Here is a 23,591-nt window from a genome sequence, read left to right on the forward strand (position 1 = left end):
GTGCATTTGTGGAAAGAAAGTGCAAATGTTAATCGTGATTGGTACAATTCCTGGGTGCTTTCTAGAAAAACTGAAAACAAAAAATTTTACCAGATGGTTAAAGAAAATCGACTAGTGAGGTCGTGTTCCTCCGATTTTCTGACACCATCATCGGTAAGTAATTCGTATAAAAGTGACCCTACCTTCTGTCTTCCTTCCGCGCTGGATGGGTCGGGGCACGTTCCAACCCATCCGTAACGATGGCATCCCGGACCAAGCTCTGGACGAGAGTACGATCGCAATAGTATGGTTCAGCTTTGCGGGAACCCTGCGAGTTGAGATGGTGCTGGGCATAATGTCCCACCGGAATACCACCGTGGCCATGATGTGGTTGCGGCGATCGCGGGCGAACCTAGAGATCATGGAAGAGAGATTTTTTAATCTAATGACGTAGGAAAAAAGGACATCCGAGAGTGATGATGTCCATGGGAAGAGGTGCTTACCGACATCCACTTCCAGCCGGGCCGGCCGACGCGGGCCAAGAAGTGTAGGACTTGCTCCTCCGGAGTGTCGAAGCTTTCGTCCTTGTCCCGGTAGGTGGTTTCCATCGTACTCTCGCCGTTGGCTTCCACATCCTTGAGACTGTTGTACTCGCAGTACACCCAGTCCGGATGGACCTTCCAGTTGTTGCCCTGGAAGTGCTCGGTCACTGTGGATAAAGAATGATTTATCAGAGATAAAGTTTCCAGTGCTCTTGCTAGCTTACCATTGGTATGGGAATGCCGAATCTCTTGTTGAGCATTAAGCTCATGGATGCCGTAGTTATCAGGCAAAGCAATGCCAAGTGAGAAGGGTGTACCTTCTATTGGTCCATAGAAATACCTGGAGAAAATATGAAAATATTAGGAAATGAAGCAGTTTTCAATACCCTTTGGAAAAAAATACTTACTTCTGAGATCGCAATGTGACCCTCTTCATGTCTTCCATGTGGACCAAGACCGTCAACTCATTTTCACCCTCTTTTTGCATAACCATCTCGTTCCGTAGCTGAAAATCAAAATTTTCACCTTCAAAACCTATTCAAACCACCGACAAAATTCTCTCCCTACCTCTTGAAGCACATTCGTAAACCGATGCTCGTGCCGTTCCCCGAGCACACTGTTCGGGTTATCGACCTCGGGTAGCTCCACTTCGGTCAAATCTACCGAGTTGTACTTGTGCTTCAATGAGGAACTGTACTGTCCATTATCACTCATAGGCCGTAGATCTGGATGGTACAGAACCCTCCCATTGTTATCGACAATAAACGAATACCCATTGACGCCCAGCTTATGCTGCGGAATCATCTTCTGGATCTCTTCGATCGGAACATCCGTCCCCACTACGCCCAGCAAATTGGCAGCCCTGGTCGAGTGATTTCGCCGATCAAACACAGGTGTCGATACCGTTGTCACTAACTTGCGTTTGTTTTCACTTTCCCTTCCAAGAATGCTGGTTCGACCTCCGGTGAATACTGGACTCCAATGAACAGGATGCTCAGCCTGATACAAAACCATTGGTCGTGCCATCACCAAAGCGTATTCGACGACCTTACGGCGAGCTTCCTCGACACTGTTGATTTGCACGTAGAAGCCTGGAATCAAAAACGTTAGATTACACGAAGACTTCGAACTTAAAAAAAAAACAATCATACCTTTATTATCACAGGCCATCTGGTACAGGTTCTTTCCACTGCTTTTGTCGGTTCCAATAAGATAGGTGAAAATTCGCACCGGCATATGCGGATGGTTGTAGTGTTTGATGATGTCCGAGAAGGTATCACTCGGCCCGTCCGTTATCAGCATTATGGCCTGGTTGCATTGGCTTCCCTGCGAGCTTTGGTTGTACTGTAATTCGAATAAAAAACAAAATTAGGATTCTTACTTAACTAATATTCAATGAATAGGTAGGTTCAATGGTGAATATTGTAGAACCTTCTCCTATATTTGAAAGTATTGAACGTATGCTCCAACTCTAGTAAAAAAAATCTCAAAACCAATTAGGTTATTATCTGAACAAGCTCTTCACTGTTAGCGGTAGACATTGTAGAGCGTGTTCGAATTAAAGGATGTTCGAATCAATAAGTAGTCAACATAAATTCGCCGTATTTTTTCTAATCATTCATACAGTGAGCGAAATAAGAATAGCACCACTATGTGTTTTGCTTGTTAAAATATGAATGATTGAAAAATTACGAAAATTTTCTTCCACAGTTTGTTCTGAATTGCTTAACGGATAAATCAAGCATAAGTTTACTTTTCTTAGACGTAGCAATTGGCGTTGAGGACCAAAAATGTGAAAAAAGGGGTGCGAAATAAGAATAGCACCCCAAGCAAACCAAAAGTCCCATAAAACAGGTACAAAAACGCTTACTTAGCCCCATCATTGAGATGAAGTACGTTCTATGCAGCTCAAAATTTAAGTTCTTATTGATACATTCAAGTTCCAAAACAAGTCTTAATGATCTTGTATTCAGCTTCCAGCGGCCTCTTAATTCAGCTTTCAAAAAATCCCAAAATGAGCAAAAAATCTCTCTCTATCTCAACTAAACCCTTGGCTTCGGTTCATATCACCCTCTCTTGATTATTTATTGTGTTCTGTACCGGTGCCCTCATGATGCCACGCGCTGGATTCCAAACTCGACAAATTGCTCAATTACTTTTTTCCTACATTTCCTACATATACATGACATCAGAATGGTCACTCAATTACAAAATTACTTATTGAAAAAAAAACTTGCCCGGCTTGGGGATCGAACTCCGACTTTCGTGATGAGAATCGAACACGCTACCACAAGACCACGCCTAGATGTTGTTCTAAATGAAACTAAAACTCGAAGTGGTGATTTGATTTGGATAGCTCATCAATGCACTTTTTGTGAATTACCAAATCCCGTTTTGAGCAATTTTGTGCCCTTTATGTGACTTAAGTCCCGTATAACGTACGTATAGATCACTTTTGCAACTTTCAAGTTCGTTAATGAGTGTATATAGTTCACTCATGGGAATTGGACAAAACAAGTCACATACAGCGTACATATTAATCATTTTTGCAACATTCAAGTTCATGAATGAGTACATCAAGTTCACTAAAGGGAATTAGGCAGTTGATTCTCTTTGTCAGCCAATATGTAACTTTCAATGCCTTCATTCAAGTAAATATGTGACTTTTGGTTGCTTGGGCACTTGAATTTATCAACAAAAACAAGATTATTTTAAAAAATTTACTGCGTCAATGTGAATAACAATGCTTCTACGAATTATTTGAATAGATAACTGCATTTTAAGGAGTTTTCCAGAATTCCAAAGGCAAAGGTTTCAAAAGGGGGTTTTAAGAGATGCTCCTCTAGCGTTAAGGAATTAGATATTTGAGCTGTAATTCTTTACCGAACTGCTTACTTTCTTCTGAACACCCCTCATTTTGAAGGTGTTTGTGTATATGTGTCAACTAAGAAGCCGGGATCTCGGAGAAATCTAAATCCGGGAGCCGCATTGACGAACAGAAGAGTAGCTAACACTTTCAAGCGATACTCCAATCTCTCCGTTCGAGATGTTGCCAATAAGTTGGGAATATCGTCTACATGCATGAAGCTTAAAAACGATCCGGACTATCGACTTATAAGAAGGTAGTGACTGCTTATCGCAATGAAAAGCAAAACCTTACCTCAAAAATAAGTTCTCGGAAGCTGTATACTGTTGACAAAGTTTGATTGCGTGGTAATGAGCGACGAAACCCACGCCAAGGCAGATTTCAGTCAGCTTCCGGGACAAAAGTTTTATACAGCATCCGGATGGGGAAAGGTGGCATACATTTTCAAGCATATGAAACTATCAAATTTTGCCAAGAAATATTTCGTTTGGGAAACTATCTGTACCTGAGGCTTGTAAAGCGACATTTTCGTTGCAGCCGGGACCGTCAACCAGAAAATTTACGTAGAAGAGTGTCTTCAAAAGCGTTTGCTGCCTATCCTGAAGAAACATTACTTGTCTGTGCTGTTTTGGCCGCATTTGGCATCCTACAATTATGTAAAAAGCCCATGGATTGGTATGCCGCTAACAACATTCAGGTTGCGCCCAGTGCAAAGAACCCTCCCAATACAACAGAACTTCTCTCAATTGAGATATATTGGACGATAGTTAAGCAAAACCGCAAGAAGACCCAAAAAACTTGTAGCAGCGAGAAGCAGTTCGAAGCAAAATAGTTTCCTACTCCGAAGAAAGTGGATAAGCTAGCTGTACAAAATCAAGCGACAAACGAAAGTCTCGCCAATTGGGACTAGGTCGACCGGAATCTTAACTGAGTAGTGTTTCCGTGTTTTTTACATATTGAGCTTCAAAAAGAAAGATACTTTGTTTTTTTTTAATAAAAAAATTGATTTACATGCAATTTAGTGTGATCGCTTTTTGATCCGAACACTTAAATTCTTATTAAAAAAAATTAAGCTTTGAATTTTATCATATTTATTTTTGTAGTCAATTGCTCAAAAAACATATTTCAAAAAGTCAATGAATTTCAAATTGTAAAATATTGTCGAATAAACGTCGTAAGCCTCCCCAAAGTTACTATCGTAATCATTCCAGATTGCGCGGGTTTTATTACCCTTGTTTTGAGCTTTACGAAAAATTCAATCTTTTCCTGTTTGAACTTCATGAAAGAAGTTTTGAATTTTTCAAAATTTTATCCAAATTTATCAAAAATAATCTATTGAAAATTAAATATCAATAATTTTAAGTTTTGCGCTGTGTATTGAGCTTCTGAAATTAGAATAGCCATTTCTCAACTACTTCACATAGTTTGACAATCATAATATGTAGATTAGTCGAGTGGGATTTTTATTATTATTTTACATTCACTTGTAGTGTCGTTTCAACGATTCATTTTTTATTTTGACGCGATGGAAAAATATATCAATTTTTTGTAGAGAAAAAAGGAACAAAATTCAACAAAGTCACATACATTCTAATATTCAGTATCCCAATCTGAAAAATTTCGATCTTCAAGGTGCGAAGATCAAATCAATTTTGATGTATGAAACGAAAATATTAAAATGGAAAACTGTAACACTGTCATTAAGGTTTACATATCAAAGCTCAGTACCTGAACTTTGATAAAAAAAATGTTAAATTTATAAAATTCCAATCCCTAAGCTTACGCACACACGACATTGAGGCGACAAAAATCAAACAAGGTTGCAGAAATATGAATTTCATAAATAACAAACTTACGATAATTTATAAGATTGCAGTTCAACATAGAATTGTGAGTAACCTTTCGTAATCAATAACTCATTTTCAAAAACGTCAAATTTTCATAAATATTTCAAGTACTTAAAAAAATAAAGATGCCCAATAACTATTGTAAGGACGTTTGCATTCTAATAATAAAGAATCTTTTTTTTATTAGCAGGATAATGGAACAGCATATTACGGAATCGTCTAATTTGTTGCTGCATGATTAAAAAATTATCAAAGACTTATAATTTGATAATATTTTAATGGTGAAACTTAAATCTGCTCAATAGCTTCGAAAACATATGATTTTTTTCCAAAATCATGTTTACGACTCACTGTGGGACTGAACCTGTAAAAGTTGTGACAAAACCTTATTTTTCATTCCTTGGATATAATTGTTTACATTAATATTTTTGGAAACGAGATTGATAGCTCATCTCAAAACTATTAAAAATTTTGAAAAATTTGATTTTTTTGAGAAACTTTCTTAGTAGGGAAAGTTAGGGTAAATATTTTTTGAAAAAATGAGGAAATAATAAGAGAGATTTTTATCGCTCTGTAGAAAATAATCTGTTCAAGACCAAAAGCATCAATTTCTTTTTTTAATTTCGTCAACTTTTATTAACTTTCAACATATTAAATTTACAAACTATATTGTCCTATTTATTACAAGAATAGTTTGACATAAAAAATCACAGATTTTCACTAATGTCTATTATCTAAAAGTATAGTTTTTCAGCAAAATTTCGCGTCGAGTTTAATATTAAAATAAAGAACTAAGTTTAAACTTTTTGAAGAAAAAAACAATAAGTTGTTGCTCATACTTGCTAATGAAGAAGTTATTAAACTTTCGGTGAGGCATGTTTTTTGTATTAATCTTGAAATTAAACATTTTTCTCAGTAACTCTTAGAATGGAAGCCTACTGTTTAGTGTAGGGTCTTTAAAAAAAAACAATTAGCTTGAATGATAACATTAATTTAATTACTCAAAAAATCCTTTTCCTTTTATAACTGAATTCATTTTATGCGTAGGGGAGAGTGGGGATACTTGATCCCGTTTTCTTATTTTCACCATATCTTTTTGGAAAAATTTAGCAACTCGCATCCTTTTACATTTTCTGACAGCGTGCAATTTCAAGTTTCTATGCTTTAAAAATTAGAACGATACTTGAACCCGTAGATGAACTAGAAGCATTTTCGTGGGAGTAAAGAAATAGCGATATTTTTGAAATTAAGGGAGACTTGATCCTCTATTGAAGGAGACTTGATCCTTTATTCAGGAAGCCCTTATCCTTGTAAAAAAAATAAACAAAACCCCTATATAGAATGTCAGTTGACTATTTTGGTCATGTTTGATCTCATTTCCAATTTATAACTGACAGAAGAAGAAAATTCTATAACTTTGTCGCAACCCTAAAGACATTGCATACTTAAAGGCTCTATTTTCTTTAATTGAGAGATAATTACTTATATTAGCCCTTTTCTTCGGATTATTGTTGGATAAACATTAGTTATTGGATAAATATTGGTAATCTCATAATCAACAATGATCACGATCCATTAAGAAGAATAAAATGCCGTCTTGAACTCTAGGGATCAGTTGTACCCATAATCAACTTTTTAGAAAACTTTTTCTGGAAAAAGTTGAGAGTTTTCCATTGCTTTGAAAATATGGTATTTTGAAGTTCATATTACACTCTAACGATTGATATATTGGAATAAATATTTTTGTTATAATTTTTCCATATAAAGAACATTTTAAAGTGATGAAAAAAGATCTTCAAGTAACATTTTGTGAAATTTTTCAAACAAAGTTCAAGAACTCAAAAAATTATTTTGTTTACATTTTTTGAGTTTTGAGCATTGCTGTTTTGCTCCATTTGGCACATTTTTCTAGAACATTTGATTTTTGTAAGACAATCCAGTTTCGAGATATAGCTGAGGAATCAAGTATCCCCAGGGATCAAGTATCCTCATTCTCCCCTAAATATGGGATAATATTGTTGAGCTAATGGGAACATTTCAATTTTTTTTCTAAACTATTCCAGGGCAATGTAAAATAAAATACATTAAATTGCAAACAGATTTATGAACAGCTTTATTATTCATCAGTACCCCTATTTTAGTATTTTTTTTTTTTAACTTGTACAATTTGTAGAAATCGTGAAAAACTTTTTGAAATGCTCAGTAAGCGGATCAAACCTCTATGAGCTGATTTAAAGAAATTACGAGGCCAGTACAAAGCCTGTTCTGCCCCACTGTGCGGTGTAAAATATTGCTAACAAAAATATAATAATAATTGCAAAGTCAAATAAGGCGCGATGTTGTTTTCTATTCGACATTCAATGTATGTATGTTTGCGAAATTTCATAAAAAATATTCAAACTCTTTTTTGAGAACTCCTAAACGGGTAAACTTATGCCTACCATTTTTATGGTTTCATGTAGCCTGAAAATGCCAGAACACGATGAAATATTTGGATAGGTGATTATGAGCGCTCTAAAAATTGACTTTCTCCCAGCTTTGCCTGTTTAAAAAGACATACACCGTCTTAGACGATTTATGCTTTACAGATTGAATAAATGACGTGGACAACTTTACTAGTGCTTCTTCTCAATGTGTTTTATAAATTATTTTCGGCATATAGGTGAAATGTATATTCTTGGAGAAAGAATATCAGAAATGAAATTGATGAAGATGGATAGAAAAGTGAGAAGAAAATTTACAGATGTTGAAAAGAGCGAAAGAGCATTTTTGCGAGGAAAACTTATTAACGTACACCATACTTTACCCCGCAACATTTCATTATTTAGGAGAAGTAGTACCGGGATAGAGGTGGCACTACCTTAACCTATACAATGAAATCTGGTTGGTCCGGAGTCTACATGTGGTAAACACGTATACTCCGGACGGGCAACTTAATTAACGGTGGTTAACTTATCATAAAAATCAATGTATTTTAGGAATCAGTTATCTTATTTCTGCTGGATGTTTTGATGTTTAAGAATCATGTTTAGAGAAAAATTGTGTCCATTTAAAAACAAAAACTTCTACTCACTCTTCGCAGCAACTCAAAGGCCGTCTCAAGAGCAGCCGAGAAGTTTGCCGTATTTTCGCACTCAACCGATTGGATAGCTGTCTTAACTTCTTTCACGTTGTCCGGAGTGGCTCGAACCTGTAAAAGTGTTATTTTGAAGTCAAAGCGTTGATTACAAACGGAGGTGTAAACTTACCATTTTATCCTGAAAGCAGGGCACAATTACTCGGGCCTGATCCGAAAACGATATCAAATTGAAGAAATCATCATCTCCTAGGGTATCCATAATTGCTGAGGCCGTGGCGATAGCCAGTTGATACTCCTTCCCGCTCATGGATCCAGATGAGTCCAGCAGTATAATCTTCGAGTAAAAAATCCAATCAAATTAGTTTTTGATTTATTTAATTTTAAAAAAATTATAAGAAAACTTACCACATCCTTCGGTGAGGAAGCGGCCTGGATGAACCAATCCTCTGTTCTGAAATCGCTTATTTCTCGACTACCGAAGGACGTTTCCGGAGGCCAAGCCGTTCCGGGGAAGCGCCTGAGGAACCCGGTACTGGATCCAAAGTACTGCCACGATAAAGCGGAATCGCGTTCAATGTTGTTCGCAAAAAGTGGGTCCAAATGTGATGACCATTTGAGGGCTGCCTGTGTTTCCGGATCTGATGATGGAAAAAATAATAAGTTCCTGGGATTCGCCCTTCAACAAAGTTGTCTCAAATTACCATCTAAACTAACACCATTCGGTGTAAGCACCGAACTGAGGCTGATATTGACGGGATAGCTTTCGAATCGGCGCATATGCCTCAGCAACATCTGCCGAGATCCATCCGCTAGCTGCCCGTTGGATTTATATTCGTTGATTTTGCGAGCATCGTAGTATCCGCCTTCGTAGCCCTTCGAGGCACCGGCCTCCGGATCCGATTCCGATAATGCTGCCTGCTCTGCGGAATCCATTATTCGCTGCAATAAAGCAAGAAGAACAGAGAGAAGGTAAGTGATTTGAAAGTGAAAGGATTCATTGTTTGTGGGAAAAATAGCCATTAAAAACTGTTATAAAGTTCTCTAGGTTGTGAATTGTCGATATAGTTTTATCAAAAGCATTCCACACATATTTTCGTAACACTGAGGTGGTTTGGTGGATGGGCTAACGCTAGTCTAGTTTTGGGTAGCCAGGCGTACTGGGTATGATTCCCCATTCCCCATCATGACAGGTAAGATGTGTTTTCTCCTGTAACTGACTACATTTTCAATCATTTACCAGTTGGCCAGGTGCATTGGTGTGCGAAAAAATAGCAGCGCCGCTAAATTCTACACAAAATGATTTTAAACTATGCAAATTTGATTCATTAGCAAAACAAAGCATTATGGGTATGTTCATTGAAAAAGATGAATATCATAGAATTGTTTTTTTAAATGGTTATGCATTTTTCAACAGTTTTGGAAAAATATGTTTTTACCGGTGTTCGAAATAATACCTAGCAAACAAAAACTCGATACAAAAAGCCAAAAGTTATTATTTTTTGTTTTTTTTAATGTCATCGTTGAAAAGAGTGTGAAAATTGAAAAAAACTAGCTTTCCTTTTGGTACTGAGCAACAAATGGTTGTTATAAATATTGATTAAACTGGAAAGGTTGGATATCAAACTCAATTTCCATGTTCAATTGATATTTTTTAAACAAATCGAAACCAAATTTTATTTCAAAATCGATAGATACTTGCTTACCTTAAAATCATAAAATTAATACATAATGCATGTAAATAAGCACATACTAGGGGAGAAACTGTGGTGAATCCGTGCACCTATGGCCTGTGTTCGGCACAAAAGCGCTAATCCGCTAATCGCCAGTAAGTCCGCTAACTTTTTGTTAGCGGTTTAATTTTGCCGCTAAGTTATGCTTGATCTAGCGAACTAAAAAGTTCTGCTATTATTTTGTTCCGCTAATTGAAGACCGATAACTCACATATATTTGAATCTAACTTTCGAATTATTCAGTGAAAGAATGAAATTTTTGTCATTAATCAAGTTAAGGTGACATTGAGCATCATTCTGATTGCTTAATTGGATTTATTGGAGGAATGCGTACTGAAATTAGAGGAAAGATGTATTTAGTGTCATTTTCCCCTCTATTAGCACGCAACATTTACAGAAGAAGATAAAAATAAAAGGTGTTAAACAATATAAAACTATTTTTAACATCCCTTAATCAGCTTTTGTGGTTGAGATATTTACTTTTTACAATACTGTTTTTTAGAGATTTTACAGATAAATTCATATAAAAATAAGATAAAATCACCATAGAATGAATTGATATTGTTAAGTTGTAAATAATTCATTGTTATGTTCATTTTAATTTCAAAAAGAAATTGAAAAAATGTTCACGTTTGACAATGCTCCTGCAAGTTCAAAAAAGGGGAAAACAGGTTAAAGATTTTAAATGAGGATAATGTAATAATAATGCAAAAAAGGGAATGAATTGCACAAAAGATTGTTTGCAACAAAATTGCATACTATCGGCTTTGCACGAAACAGATAAATCGAGTAAATTATTAAACAGAATTAAAAAAAAATAGCTCTAATCTTCCACATGCTGTTTTTTTTTTAGCGTATTTAATTAGCGACCGCTAACTTTGAATGAGTTAGCGATTTATAGCGGCGCTAATTTTTCAGTTAGCGATGCCGAATACTGCCCATGGTGAATAACCAACATAAAAAATATTCCACAACAATTTGCACATGTAGCCGGGCCGTGAACAATTTTTGAAAAATCTGAAAAAAAAACAGGCAATTGATTTTAAATTTTCCAAAAACCGGGCAATATCCGGACAAATTCTAGACAATAATCCAAAAAATTTAGAGGTAAAATGAAGAAAAATTATTTGAAATCAGGTTTTTGTGGAAACATATCAGCAGTGTTCAATTCGTGTAAATGGTACCCCAATAAAAAGTTTCGCTAATAGTGATGAAATAAACTTTTCAAACCCGTTTTTTGACGAAAAATTCAAAACTGGATATCTTTGGATTCAGAATATCCGGACATCTGGACCGGACCAGACTTGTCTCTTTTGTTGAAAAATTGGGCGAGCTCGAATAAATCCGAGGAATTAGATAGGATCGAATCCTGGTTACGGCATTCATAAAACACGTGGGTGTGGGTTGGACGCTTAAGTTAATGGTAACGGATTCTTTGTGAGGAAACATCAAGTTTCATTCAGAACCTATAGTGTTTGTATTCGTTCTACAAAATTTTTCCGGTGATTAACTTTTATTCATCATTATATCGTACCTAAACTCGCAGAAAATCAATTCAACGAGCAAACATCGGTACACTTGAGGTCAGAGTGCGTGTGAGCTGTGATGTCAACCTTCCAGATTTTGTCTGGAATTTCCATACTTTTTGGATTTTTGCCAGACATTTTTTAAGCTTTCCAGCCAAACTTTTGTCATTTTTTCCAGACATTTCCAGAACTTTTGAGTTTCGACATGAATTTTTTAACAAAACAGTCAAAATTCAAAATTTTCGGAAATGGCAGGAAATGATTTGAATTAGTAATTGAAGAGAGAGAAATGCCACAAAGATGGTTGTAGAACAGAAAGTTTTGCATATTGTGATTTTGAATAAAATTTTTAGAACCTTCGCCGGTGAACTGGCAACAAAACACAGACTTTCGACAATCTAGAACTTTACTTTTCTTTGTCGGAAGTCTTCCGAAAGTCGGAAGTCCGGACTTCCAAAGTAAAATTTAGTGTTGGCGCCTTAAAAAAATGTAGTACCGCCGACACCACAACTACAATGGTCTTAGGCATTGATAGTCTAAAGAATGTATGATTATAATCAAGTAGGATGAGTATTCTTCGCTGGACTGCAATATCGCGATCTGGCGACCAAAAAAAAAAGGTTGTCACTTATAACGTTCGCCATTTAGACTTTTCCAGACATTTTTTCAAAATCTTCCAGACATTTCTGAAAAAATAGTTGGCATCCCTGAGTGTGAGGCGAAACACAAAAAAAGTCCACCCAAGCAGAGGTGCCAGGTCGTTTTGTCAAAAATCAGGACAACGCGAAGAAAAAAATCATGATTTTTCTGGACACCACCAAATTGGTGATATTAACATGCAGCTCTGCTTAGATTGCATAACTTAAGGCGAAATATAGGTGCTGAAGACGCCTCGAATTATACAACGCAAGAATAACCTTGGTTGGCCTGTAGGTAATATCGAAAAACATCATTTAAATATCATATGAACCAAAGATTATCATTGGTTAAACTGGTTAAACTACTTTATTTAAGATTTGTTTGATGTTCTCATCATTTAACAATATATTTAGTTATCATTTGGATATTTTTTTAAATCAAGACATTTATGGGCCATTTTTCAAAAATCAGGACAATTCAAGCGTTTTTCAAAAATCAGGATGGCCTTTCGAAAATCAGGACAAATCCTGAAAAATCAGGCCACCTGACACCCCTGCACCCAAGGCTGAGCTAGAGTAAGAGAATCAAGATTCCTTTTAAAACTTTACTCACCAAGCGACGCTTATTTGAAAAGGCCTTTGACAATGTGTGGCATGATGGCTTGGTGTACAAACTGTACCGACTCAATTTTCCAACATATTTGATCAAGATCATAAAGAGCTATCTCTCTAACAGAACATTCCGGGTTAGTCTACAGAGCATAAGTTCCGAACCATTTAAAATCGATGCTGGTGTACCACAAGGTAGTATCCTGGGGCCATTATTGTACAATATTTACACCTCTGACATCCCGTCCCTCGCTGAGAACGGTGTAATGTCTCAATACGCAGATGACACGGCGATTATGTTCAACGGTCGTCACATCCGAGCTCTAACACTTAAACTTCAGAGAGGCCTGGATGCTTTAAACGAGTATTACATCAGCTGGAAAATTGTGATCAACGCAACTAAGACCCAAGCCATCGTGTTCCCTCACTCGAGATCGCCCAGACTTGTTCTTCGGTGGACTGCAAAATCCGGTTTCAAGGTTCCCTCATTGAATGGTCGAAAGAGGTTGTCTATCTTGGACTCACTTTAGACTGCCATCTGATTTTCAGAGCACATATTAAATAGAACATCCAAACTGTGCCTAAAAAATCAGATGGCTGTATACAAACAAATTATTTACTTCTCATTGGAATACGCGATCCCTGTGTGGAAAACCTGTGCTCAGACAAACAGCGACTCCAGCGCGTTCAAAACAAAATTTTGAAAATGATTCATAACCTCCCCCCTGGACAAGAACAAGCGAGGTACATGAGCTCGCGGCCCTGGATACCCTGGAAACAAAATTCAATAACTATTGCTTGAAATATGGAGAGAGGTGCTCCACCTCAGAACACACGATAATTCGCGCACTTTAGTCTAAGGTTGTATATAGTAGGTTAAGTTAATTAAGTAGGTAGTGTAGTGTTAATAATTTATAAACTAAAACAAAATGCGTAGTCATTTTCCAAAAATACATTCACTTATATTGTACACTCTTGTAAAATTAAAGTGAAATAAAGATTGTTATTTAGTCAAAAAAAAAGCGACGCTTATTCGCTTGAAAAAAAATCGCTCAAGTGGTGAGAGCAGAGTTAAATTAGGTGACTAAAAAATCAGCTCAAGTACAACATATGTGATTTTTTTTCTTCGGTGGCGAGTTAACCAGAATCTCAAGGAGCTTAAGTCTGATGGAAAAAAATCCGTACACGCTCTTTATTATATTACCATTTATTACCATTTTATGGTTTTCGATGAAGAACAGCCAATATGATTGGTTTTTAGCAATTTTTTAAGGAGAAATTTTAACCACAATTCTAGTTCCCAAGCAATAACCAAGAAATGGTTAGAAATTTGATCAATGAACGAAAGAACTTATTCATGTTCGCCGTTTTTGCAACAATGTTCGACGAAGCCTGGATATTGCCCGGATTTTTCGAATCAAATGTCCAGTCCAAATACGTGTGATAAAAAATCTGACAACTAGCGGTAGTTCACGCTGACTTGTGAATGTTCAGAAAGTATGTCACATTTTTGTTTATCATATTTTTGTAAAGTATTGCAGCGCTTATGTAACTGCACCAGTAGAATGTTTATAAAATTACCTTTCTGGTGAATATAAATTTATTACGGAAATCTTGAATGTATATACATAAAATTCAGAGCAAAGTTGATTTCAAGTCTGAAAGAAAGAAAATCTGAAAAATTGGAAATGGGAAAAAGGTTCGAAAAACAGTTTCCTTTGAAAATTCGTCAAAAATACTGTGATTCGTTTTTTGAAAAAAAAAAAAAAAGGCGAAAGTGTGCCAAATTACGTCAACCTTTAAAGTCTTTTTTCAAAATTTGTCTGGTGTGACTTAAACAATTTTGACACGATTCATTGATTGAAAAGATGTGGAGTAAAACACTTTTTGACTATTTTTGTGGTCTGTTTGTTCTGAAAAAAAAAAAAATCAAAAATATATCCCGTATAGTTTCTTACTCCAGAGGCGAACCAGCGTCTGAAAACCTCTCAAATAAAGACAAAAAAAAGCTTCTTACTCCAGCTTTCTTGGATACTAAGTGTTTTTTAGTATTCCGTAGCTGACCTACCGTCTTTTTTCCGAAGCATGTTTTATCGTTTTTTTTTTTTCATAGACTTCGAATAACGGAGAACTGAAGCGTTGTAGCTGAATAATGTCTAAATTTGAGATGCATTACGAACTTCCCAAAATTATAAATTTAATGAAAATTGGTTGGAAGACAAGAAAGACATATTGGTTTTAGTCAAGATTGTCAAATTGACACTCCAGGGATTTTAACGAGTAAAAATTCCAGGAATGCATGAGGGACCGTGGAGAAAGTTAAGCCGGAAAACTCCGAAAATTGGCAATCTTTATCTCAAAAAACACTGAACCAAATTCTACAAATTTAATATATCGGAGTTATCAAAAGTATTTGGGTCAGTTCTGTAGAGAGAAGAGAGGAGAAGAGAGAAATCTCGGATTTGGTCCGCAATGTGTTAAGAACCTTTAAATAAATAAAATCTTAGGCACAATAACGAACTACAAAAAGTAGCTTAGAAAATTTTAGAGGCTTGATCCCTGAAAAATATCTCGCTGCTGGAATGTCTGACGAAAAAATAATGTTTGAGAAAATTTTCCAAATGGAGCAAATCAACAATGCTGTTACATAAGAAAATTTAAAAAATTATATTTATGAGTAATTGAACTATTGATGAACAATTCAACAAATTGTAACTTAAAGATCTTGTTTCATCATTTTCAAATGTTTCCAAAATGAAAAAAATATATAAAAAATATTTACTTCAATATGTCAAGCGTTATAGAATGACTTAAAATCCATAATGATATTATTTCAAAGCAATGGTTAACTCTTGACTCATTTTTAGAAAAAGTTGTCTAAAATTTTACTTTTGGGTTCAATTGATCGCTTGAGTTCAAAAAGACATGTTTTTCGTTTTAATCCAATATCTAATGTAAGGTTGCAGAATTTTGTCAGCACGTACCTATCCGAGCCGGACAAATTCAGGCAATTTTATATTTTAAAAACCTGGCAAAACCCGAGCATTTGATTTCAAAATGGACGATATATGCGGGAAAATTAAGTTAAAACCCAGAAATACAACAACAAAAATCAAGAAAACAATTTAAAAAAAACGATAAAGCATACCGTATAGGCAGAAGGAAACTAATCGTAAGTCATCCATTTCAAAAAACTAAATTATAAAAAAACGTATTGATTTAAATGAAATCCTAAACATTCTGGCAGTTTGTAATTCTATCCTTTGAGGAATTTATTAGAGCCACCGAATATACGTTTTGTTGAATAAAGGTCGTCTTAACAAATCGCTAAGTTCTGTTTTTTTCTGTCTGTCACTCATGCAACAGATAAGGTTGCCAGATTTTTAATCAGCACATATCCGGGCAGGACAGATTCTACCTTTTTTATTTAAAAACCTGGAAAAATCCGGAAAATATGATTAAAAATAGTCGACCATAAATCCGGGCAATATCCGAGTAAGTTTGGTAAAAACCCAGGAAATATGTATGTAAAGTCAAAAACAAACAAGAAAAAAAAACTAAAAGCAAGTTGTCTTCATCAAAACTTATCAGCAGATATTTTGGGCTACCATTAAACCTTATAAAATTTGCTCAAAAAAATTCGTTTTGGACGCATGAATAAAAAAAAAATATCAACACAATTTGTTTTTTTTTTTTGTTTGATTCGGAAAATTCCGAATTTTGCAAGTACAAATAATAAATTTCTAAGTTCGGATTATAAAGACGAGTTACTTAATTTTTCAGAAAAGATATGACATACAAAAATAAGTATATGGGAAAATGGGATCAAGTCTCCCCAAGTCCTCATTCACCCCTATATTTTGTCTTTAATGTCCTTAAACTAAACCTCATATAACAGGAGTCGCAAGGCTATCATGCACTTGTGAATACCAAAAATGATCATATTTGACGCTTGCTTTGATAGTTTCCTCTATGTTTCTTCTATAAAGCTGATTTTTCTTGTGAATCTGAGTTTTTCTTTTGAATTTTGAAGAATTTCCATAGTTATTAATAAATGATTATTTATTTTTGGCTTTGTACATTCTGATGATAAAAAAATAAATGGGTTTATTTCTTTTCAGTGACGTAGGCTTGGTACTTTTAGGAAATTTTGAGCGTTAAAAGTAAGAGGTTTTCAACTATTTGGTGTATCAAAAACATCTATCATATTGAAATTATGTGTATTTTAAATGATGGATGGCTTACAGCATAATAAACAAGCCAATGTTTACAAAATTCAAAGGCTTATCAGAGTATGTACTAGACTGCCCCAAATTTGTATGGGAAATTCAAAACCTGTAAAATGTTATGCGCTGCAGGCTGAAATTGATCCTGGTCCTAGTACAAGATCAAATGCCAACTTTGGGCTAGATCGGACCACGGGAAGGGGGCGCTCAACGAGCCTGAAGTTTGTATGGGATTTCGAGACATTTTGTTCGGGAGAAACATGAAAAACCAGTTTTTCATCAATAACTTTGGTTCCCGTCGGCCGATTTCTTTCGAAAACGGTTTTTATCAAAGCCTAAATTATGATTAATATTTCATCCGAAGACTGCATTTCAATTAGAGTTGAGATAAGAAAGTTATTAGGCTTCAAAAATGGGCTAACTTTTTTAAGGACATCACTGTTAATGAGTCGAGGCGGTCGAACATAATGACGCCTCATTAACAGTGCTGAATACCACCGTTAAAAAAGTTAGCCCATTTTTGAAGCTTAATAACTTTTTTATCTTAACTCTTATCGAAATGCAGTATTCGGTTGAAATATTTTGCAGAATTTTTTGATGAATTATGGAAGGTTTAAACTTTTGGTCGGTTTTTACACCACTTTATTATATTTTTGTGAGGTAATGATCTTAAAAAATTCAAAAAAAAAACTTATAGTTCCTAGTTATAGCTTTTTCGGACTCAAGTGATTTTTTTTTATGTAACTGATCCAAAGTCTATTTCCCGAAGCACGTTCTTAGGTCTTTTTTCTTAAATTCTGAATAACGGAAAACCGGAGTGTTTTATTTGAATATTTGTGCATTATACGAGGACTATAAATTCTGTATAAATCGGTTTGAAAACATGAGAGATATGACAGTTTTTGGTAGGAGCATGGATGGCAAAACTCCTCAGATCGGCTTGTCCAGTGAAAGAGAGTGCATTTTTTTTCATCTGCTCCCCCAAGCTGTAAGGGGAGATGAAAGTTTCCCTGCAATCAAGAGCAGGGTTGCCAACATTCCACAATTCAAGGAAACTTGAATATGAAAATTTGGATAAATCAGGCTTGAACAAAAAAGCCGAATTGCTGACTTTTCATGGTCTTTCTGAAGTTGGCTATGAATTTTGTACATCGAACGTGAATTTTTCGTGCTCCGTAAAAAAATACCAAAATAATAGTTTAAACAGCCAAAAAATCGTGAAATTGTGCATAAAGATTGCAAAGGATAACGTTGATGTGAAATGTAATGATATGTGAAGTTTGGAAAGCAGCTTTCCGGGATATATTAAAAGTGATTCAGAAATAGTGCTTGAAAGGAAAGAAAACTTGCTATCGGTTGTAGACATCGGTGTGATCCGATTTTCGCTTACGCAGTGCCAAACATAACGATTGATTTTCAAGCGTATTTCCCGATATTAAAATGTGCTCAGTGGTCGATTGCTGATGAAGTCAGAAAACTTGTGTTAAAAGACGTCTGAAGAATTTGGAAAAACACCAATGCAGTGGCGCAGCCCAATTTTTTGGCCACAGTCGGTTAAAAAAGGAAAAATTCGCGATGTGCAAAGAAATGCGATATTTTTTAGATTGCTGCGATGCGCGTTGCTTGTAGGCGACAGATATTAAAAAAAAATAATTGGTTGCAACCCGTTTATGTTGACTCCAATCAGGAAGATTTGGGAGACAGTTCCGGCCTAAATCTCTGATACCATTTAATGGACTTGGTGAGATCGTTTCTTTTTGAAAATTTAATGCTTTTACTCATTTTATCAGTCGTATTTGCCGAGTAGGATTTCCCATATAAATATCCCTTCCCCTTCCTATCTGAATACAGCACCCTGGGTCGTATGAGTTCTCTGCGCCTAGAAAGTTTATTTTGCGGTATAAGATCATCTCCATTATGATTACATTGACTTGTTGCGGTGTGCATTATGGTACTACACTTATTTAAAAAAACCAACACTTGAATTGAATATTGAATCTTGATACTCGGTTTTAGCATCTTGTGTTTATTTTGATGATTAAGTTGTACTTTGTGTACCAGCCAAAGAAAGATATGTGTAGTTATACAATGCTATGCATTGCTATGCTAATTGCTGACTTTTCATGGTCTTTCTTATAAAAATCTTTAGTTATCGATCATGGTGATATAATAAATTTATGGGTTTAAGACCACTTTTTGAAGGTGCAATACCGGTCATAATTGTATGGGAATTGAACTTCCATAACTTTTCACGCAGATGATATTTTTTGATCAAATTCTCTGCGTAAGATAGATCAGCTATCAAATTATTATATCACAAAATTTGAGCTTTCTAAAATTTGTGTGGCCTGAGATATAATAATTCCTTTGACTTTAACCATTCAAACCTCAATATCACAGAAACCACGCTACATTTTTTATTAAAATTTTGCAAAGTGTTTGTTGAAATATATGTTGAAAAGTTCTGTCGATAGGATCAAAAGTATCATGAGGTACATTATTTCAGGCATGAACCCGAAAATGCGATCTCTAAAGAATTTACATCCCTCAATTTCTCATTTGTTACGAATCATGTGTTGAAAATGAGATTCGAAATCCAAATTTTATAATCCAGATTTTCCAAAACATTCAGATTTCCGAAAAGGAATTCATTTTTAAAGCTCGATCAGATTTGAAATTTGAATTTTTAAATCAAAATTTTGATCAAAATTAGAGTTGAAAGTCTCATATACAGCTGTGATACAGTTGATCTCAAGCATTTTTTGTGAAACATCGTAGCGCAATTATAATTACATCACTCGAATTGGTATAAATTAACCTTTCTTGTGAATATAATTTTGTTGTAAAAATACACTGTTGACTTTAAAGTATGTGCAAAGTGAATTTAGACGTTAGAATAATTAGAGAAAATGCAGATTGACAAAAAATTAAAAAAAAAATACCAAGATTTGAAAATTCATCAATCAACTGTGCTTTCTAATCCTCTGTTCAAGTTTTTTTGCAGTGACTGAAATAATTCTGGTGGTCGATCGATTGAAAAGAACGTTTTTTACATCTATTTTTAACTTTCTTTGGGACCATTATCTTGAAAAATTTAATAAAAAAAACATCCATATGGCCAACATACAGTTCTTAAGTTCTTAAGTGATTTTTTTTTTAAGTTATTGATAAGTGGTCTAGAGACTTTCTTCCGAAGCATGTTTTGAAGAAGATTTCCGTCGACCTTGAATAAAATAAAAACAAGTGGTTGTAGATGAAAATTGTCTGAGTTTCAAATTTGTGATACGTAACAAGGTTTCCAAATCTAAAAATTTTGTACGATTTTTACGTTTGAAAAATAAGCGAAGTACAGCAATTTTAGATAAAGATTATTAAATTGACACTCTAGATCCCTGAAGGGTGTTTTTTGTCAGGGCATGAATTCATGGGAGATTCTGAAAGAATTTTTGTTATTTGGATGCGCCTGAAGAAAGTTACAAGCATCCAAACTTGCAGCTGACAATCTATGACGGATTAGGGTTAACAATGTACATCATTCTGTTTATTGAGACATACAGTTTTCCATAAAATATACTAAATCAGACAAAATCAGGCTTATTTCCAAAAATCTGAAAAAATGGATGCTTATCAAACGGACTTGGACCAAGAGTGAGATTATCAACGCACAAGAGTGAGCGAAAGCATTCACAACCACTGATGAAGACCACCTTCTCCGGAAGAATCTATTGCGCATTGCGTTGAGGAGCTGAGAGCTAACACAGTTTTTTGGTACGTTTACGAGAAAAGAAGGTGCTCTCTGGACCAAAGGTGCACTGATTTATAAAATCGGTCTTAAAATGTCCTGAATTTTCCTTTAATTTAATTATAATTAAATTTTTAGATTTAATTGATCGGCCTAGCGGTGAAAAGTGATGTCCTTTTTAGTAGGGACATCTAAAGATTATGAAATTTTTGTTTGTAGGTGGATAGAAGGTTAGATGAAATGAAAGAGGTTGAAAATGAGCGGGTAGAATTTATTTAGAAGCATACCATCACATATCAAATTTTTTGCTCCTCACGGGCCTACGGGCCGATCAATTAAATCTACAAATATAAATTACGGTGATTAATTGGTTATAATTAAGGCTTTAATAATAACCGTTTTTGAAAAAAATCGGCCGACGGGAACCAAAGTTATTGATGAAAAACTGGGTTTTCATGTTTCTCCCGAACAAAATGTCTCGAAATCCCATACAAACTTCAGGCTCGTTGAGCGACCCCTTCCTGTGATCCGATCTGGCCCAAATTTGGCATGAGATCTCGTATTAGGCCAAGGATCAATTTCAGCCTGCAGCGCATAACTTTTTCAAAAGTCGGGTCATTTGGGGCACTCTAGTATGTACTAATTTATTTTATATTTATTTATACACGACCTTCAGCTAAGGGCAGCTCGAAGTGATACACATAGCCCTGAACACGACCCATGATCATAAATCGAAAGTTCCATTTTTCAAGGTGCAGCTTTGCGGGATCTGTTTCATGGACAGCGGTGAAAATTTAAATTTTAAACTTCAACGGCGCTTATTCGTTTTCAGAATGGCACCCGGCAATCATTTAGGGCTACACTATTTATTTGTTGCGTATTCCCTTTACGAGTTTTTTTTTTTTTTAAATATGTCTTTATTTGTATCAATTCATCATTACATTTATATTACATTTTTTCATTAAATTAGGTGTTCAGCTCAATAATGAACTGTTCAGAGCCCTATAAATAGTTGACTAGATATTAAAAATTTATTTGTAAGAATTAAATTTGCTTAGCGCAATTAAGTATTTAATATAGGAGAACATCCTGTAATGGCAAAAATATTTTAAACTTAAAACTAAACACTATCCTAAAATTAAACTAGTTATAAAGAGAACGGATCTCTGCGATGGAAGACTGCATCGATTTGCCTCTGAAGTTGGAGATGATTTTGTTGGCCATCTCTTCGATCGATTCAATGTTCGCAATCCGATGAAGTTCTTCGGTGCTGTGCCAAGGAGGAAGCCGCAAAATCATTTTCAGAACCTTGTTCTGAATCCTCTGGATGGCTTTCTTCCTCGTCGCGCAGCAGCTAGACCAAATCGGAACTGCATACATTATCGCTGGTCGGAAAACTTGCTTATAAATAAGCATCTTATTCTTCAGGCACAGCCGGGATTTCCTGTTGATGAGAGAATAAAGAGATTTAGTATATTTATTACACTTAGATTGAATATCTTCAATGTGATTTTTAAAAGTAAGATTCCGATCAAGTGTAAGTCCCAAGTACTTCACGTGATCAGACCATTCTAATGAAACCCCATTAAAAGTTATGGAATGATTTTCATTAGGTTTTAAAAATTGAGCTCTTGGCTTATGGGGAAATAAAATAAGTTGAGTTTTGGAAGCGTTAGGAGAAATTTTCCACATATTCAAGTAATTCAAAAAGGAATTTAAATTTTGTTGCAATCTACTGCGTACCACCCGTAAATTTCGACCTTTGGCTGAAAGCAAAGTATCATCAGCAAATAATCTTCTACCTTTTCCTTCTGGTACATCAGGAAGATCAGAAGTAAAAATATTGTATAAGATTGGCCCAAGTATACTACCCTGAGGGACACCAGCTCTAATGGGTGTCCTTTCAGAGCATGAATTTTGATAGCTTACTTGTAAGGTTCGGCTAGTCAAATAATTTTGTATAATTTTGGTGAGATATACAGGAAAATCAAATCGAGCTAATTTAGCTACTAAACCTTTGTGCCAAACACTGTCAAAAGCTTTTTCAATATCAAGAAGAGCAACACCAGTTGAATAACCATCAGATTTGCTAGCGTTAATCATATTAGTTACACTCAAAAGTTGATGTGTAGTAGAATGTCCATGACGAAAACCAAATTGTTCATCAGGGAAAATAGAATTCTGATTAATGTGAATCATCATTCTATTCAAAATAACTCTCTCAAATAGTTTACTTAAAGATGGAAGCAAACTAATTGGTCGATAACTTGAAGGCTCTGAAGCACTTTTTCCAGGTTTTAAAATTGGAGTTACTTTGGCATTTTTCCATTTATTGGGAAAATAAGCCAAGTGAAAACATTTATTGAAGATTTTAACTAAAAAATTTAAAGTGCTTTCAGGCAACTTTTTAATAAGAATATAGAAAATCCCATCTTCCCCTGGGGCTTTCATATTTTTAAATTTTTTGCAAATCAATTTAAGTTCATCAATATTTGTCTCACAAGAACTTTCAAACACATTTTGTTTAGAAAGAATATCATCAAATTCAAGGGAAATTTGAGCATCAATTGGACTTACAACGTTTAAATTAAAATCATGAGCAGACTCAAATTGTTGGGCCAATTTTTGAGCTTTTTCTGCATTCGTTAAAAGAAGTTTATCCCCGTCTTTCAAAGTAGGAATTGGCTTCTGGGGCTTTTTCAGAATTTTAGTTAATTTCCAAAATGGCTTTGAGTAGGGTTTTATGTCCTCTACTGCTTTGGCAAAATTTTCATTACGAATGAAATTTAAACGACGTTTGATCTCTT

General features: G+C 35.1%; 1 protein-coding gene across 3 annotated transcripts in view; it reads right to left on the minus strand.

The window, feature by feature from the left end:
• Positions 1-23,591, minus strand: part of LOC129749064 (voltage-dependent calcium channel subunit alpha-2/delta-4) — a 307,916-nt gene that overhangs the window by 32,407 nt on the left and 251,918 nt on the right. For all 3 annotated transcript variants that reach the window (XM_055743904.1, XM_055743903.1, XM_055743905.1), the window contains 10 exons: positions 9,015-9,252; positions 8,719-8,951; positions 8,483-8,647; positions 8,308-8,424; positions 1,673-1,865; positions 1,089-1,612; positions 929-1,026; positions 746-861; positions 483-688; positions 183-391 (listed from right to left, as the gene is read on the minus strand). In XM_055743904.1, the coding sequence (XP_055599879.1) occupies positions 183-391; positions 483-688; positions 746-861; positions 929-1,026; positions 1,089-1,612; positions 1,673-1,865; positions 8,308-8,424; positions 8,483-8,647; positions 8,719-8,951; positions 9,015-9,252 (2,099 nt within the window). The remainder of the gene's footprint in view (positions 1-182; positions 392-482; positions 689-745; positions 862-928; positions 1,027-1,088; positions 1,613-1,672; positions 1,866-8,307; positions 8,425-8,482; positions 8,648-8,718; positions 8,952-9,014; positions 9,253-23,591) is intronic.

This window comes from Uranotaenia lowii, chromosome 2, assembly GCF_029784155.1.
Source record: "Uranotaenia lowii strain MFRU-FL chromosome 2, ASM2978415v1, whole genome shotgun sequence".
NCBI classification, from domain to species: domain Eukaryota; kingdom Metazoa; phylum Arthropoda; class Insecta; order Diptera; family Culicidae; genus Uranotaenia; species Uranotaenia lowii.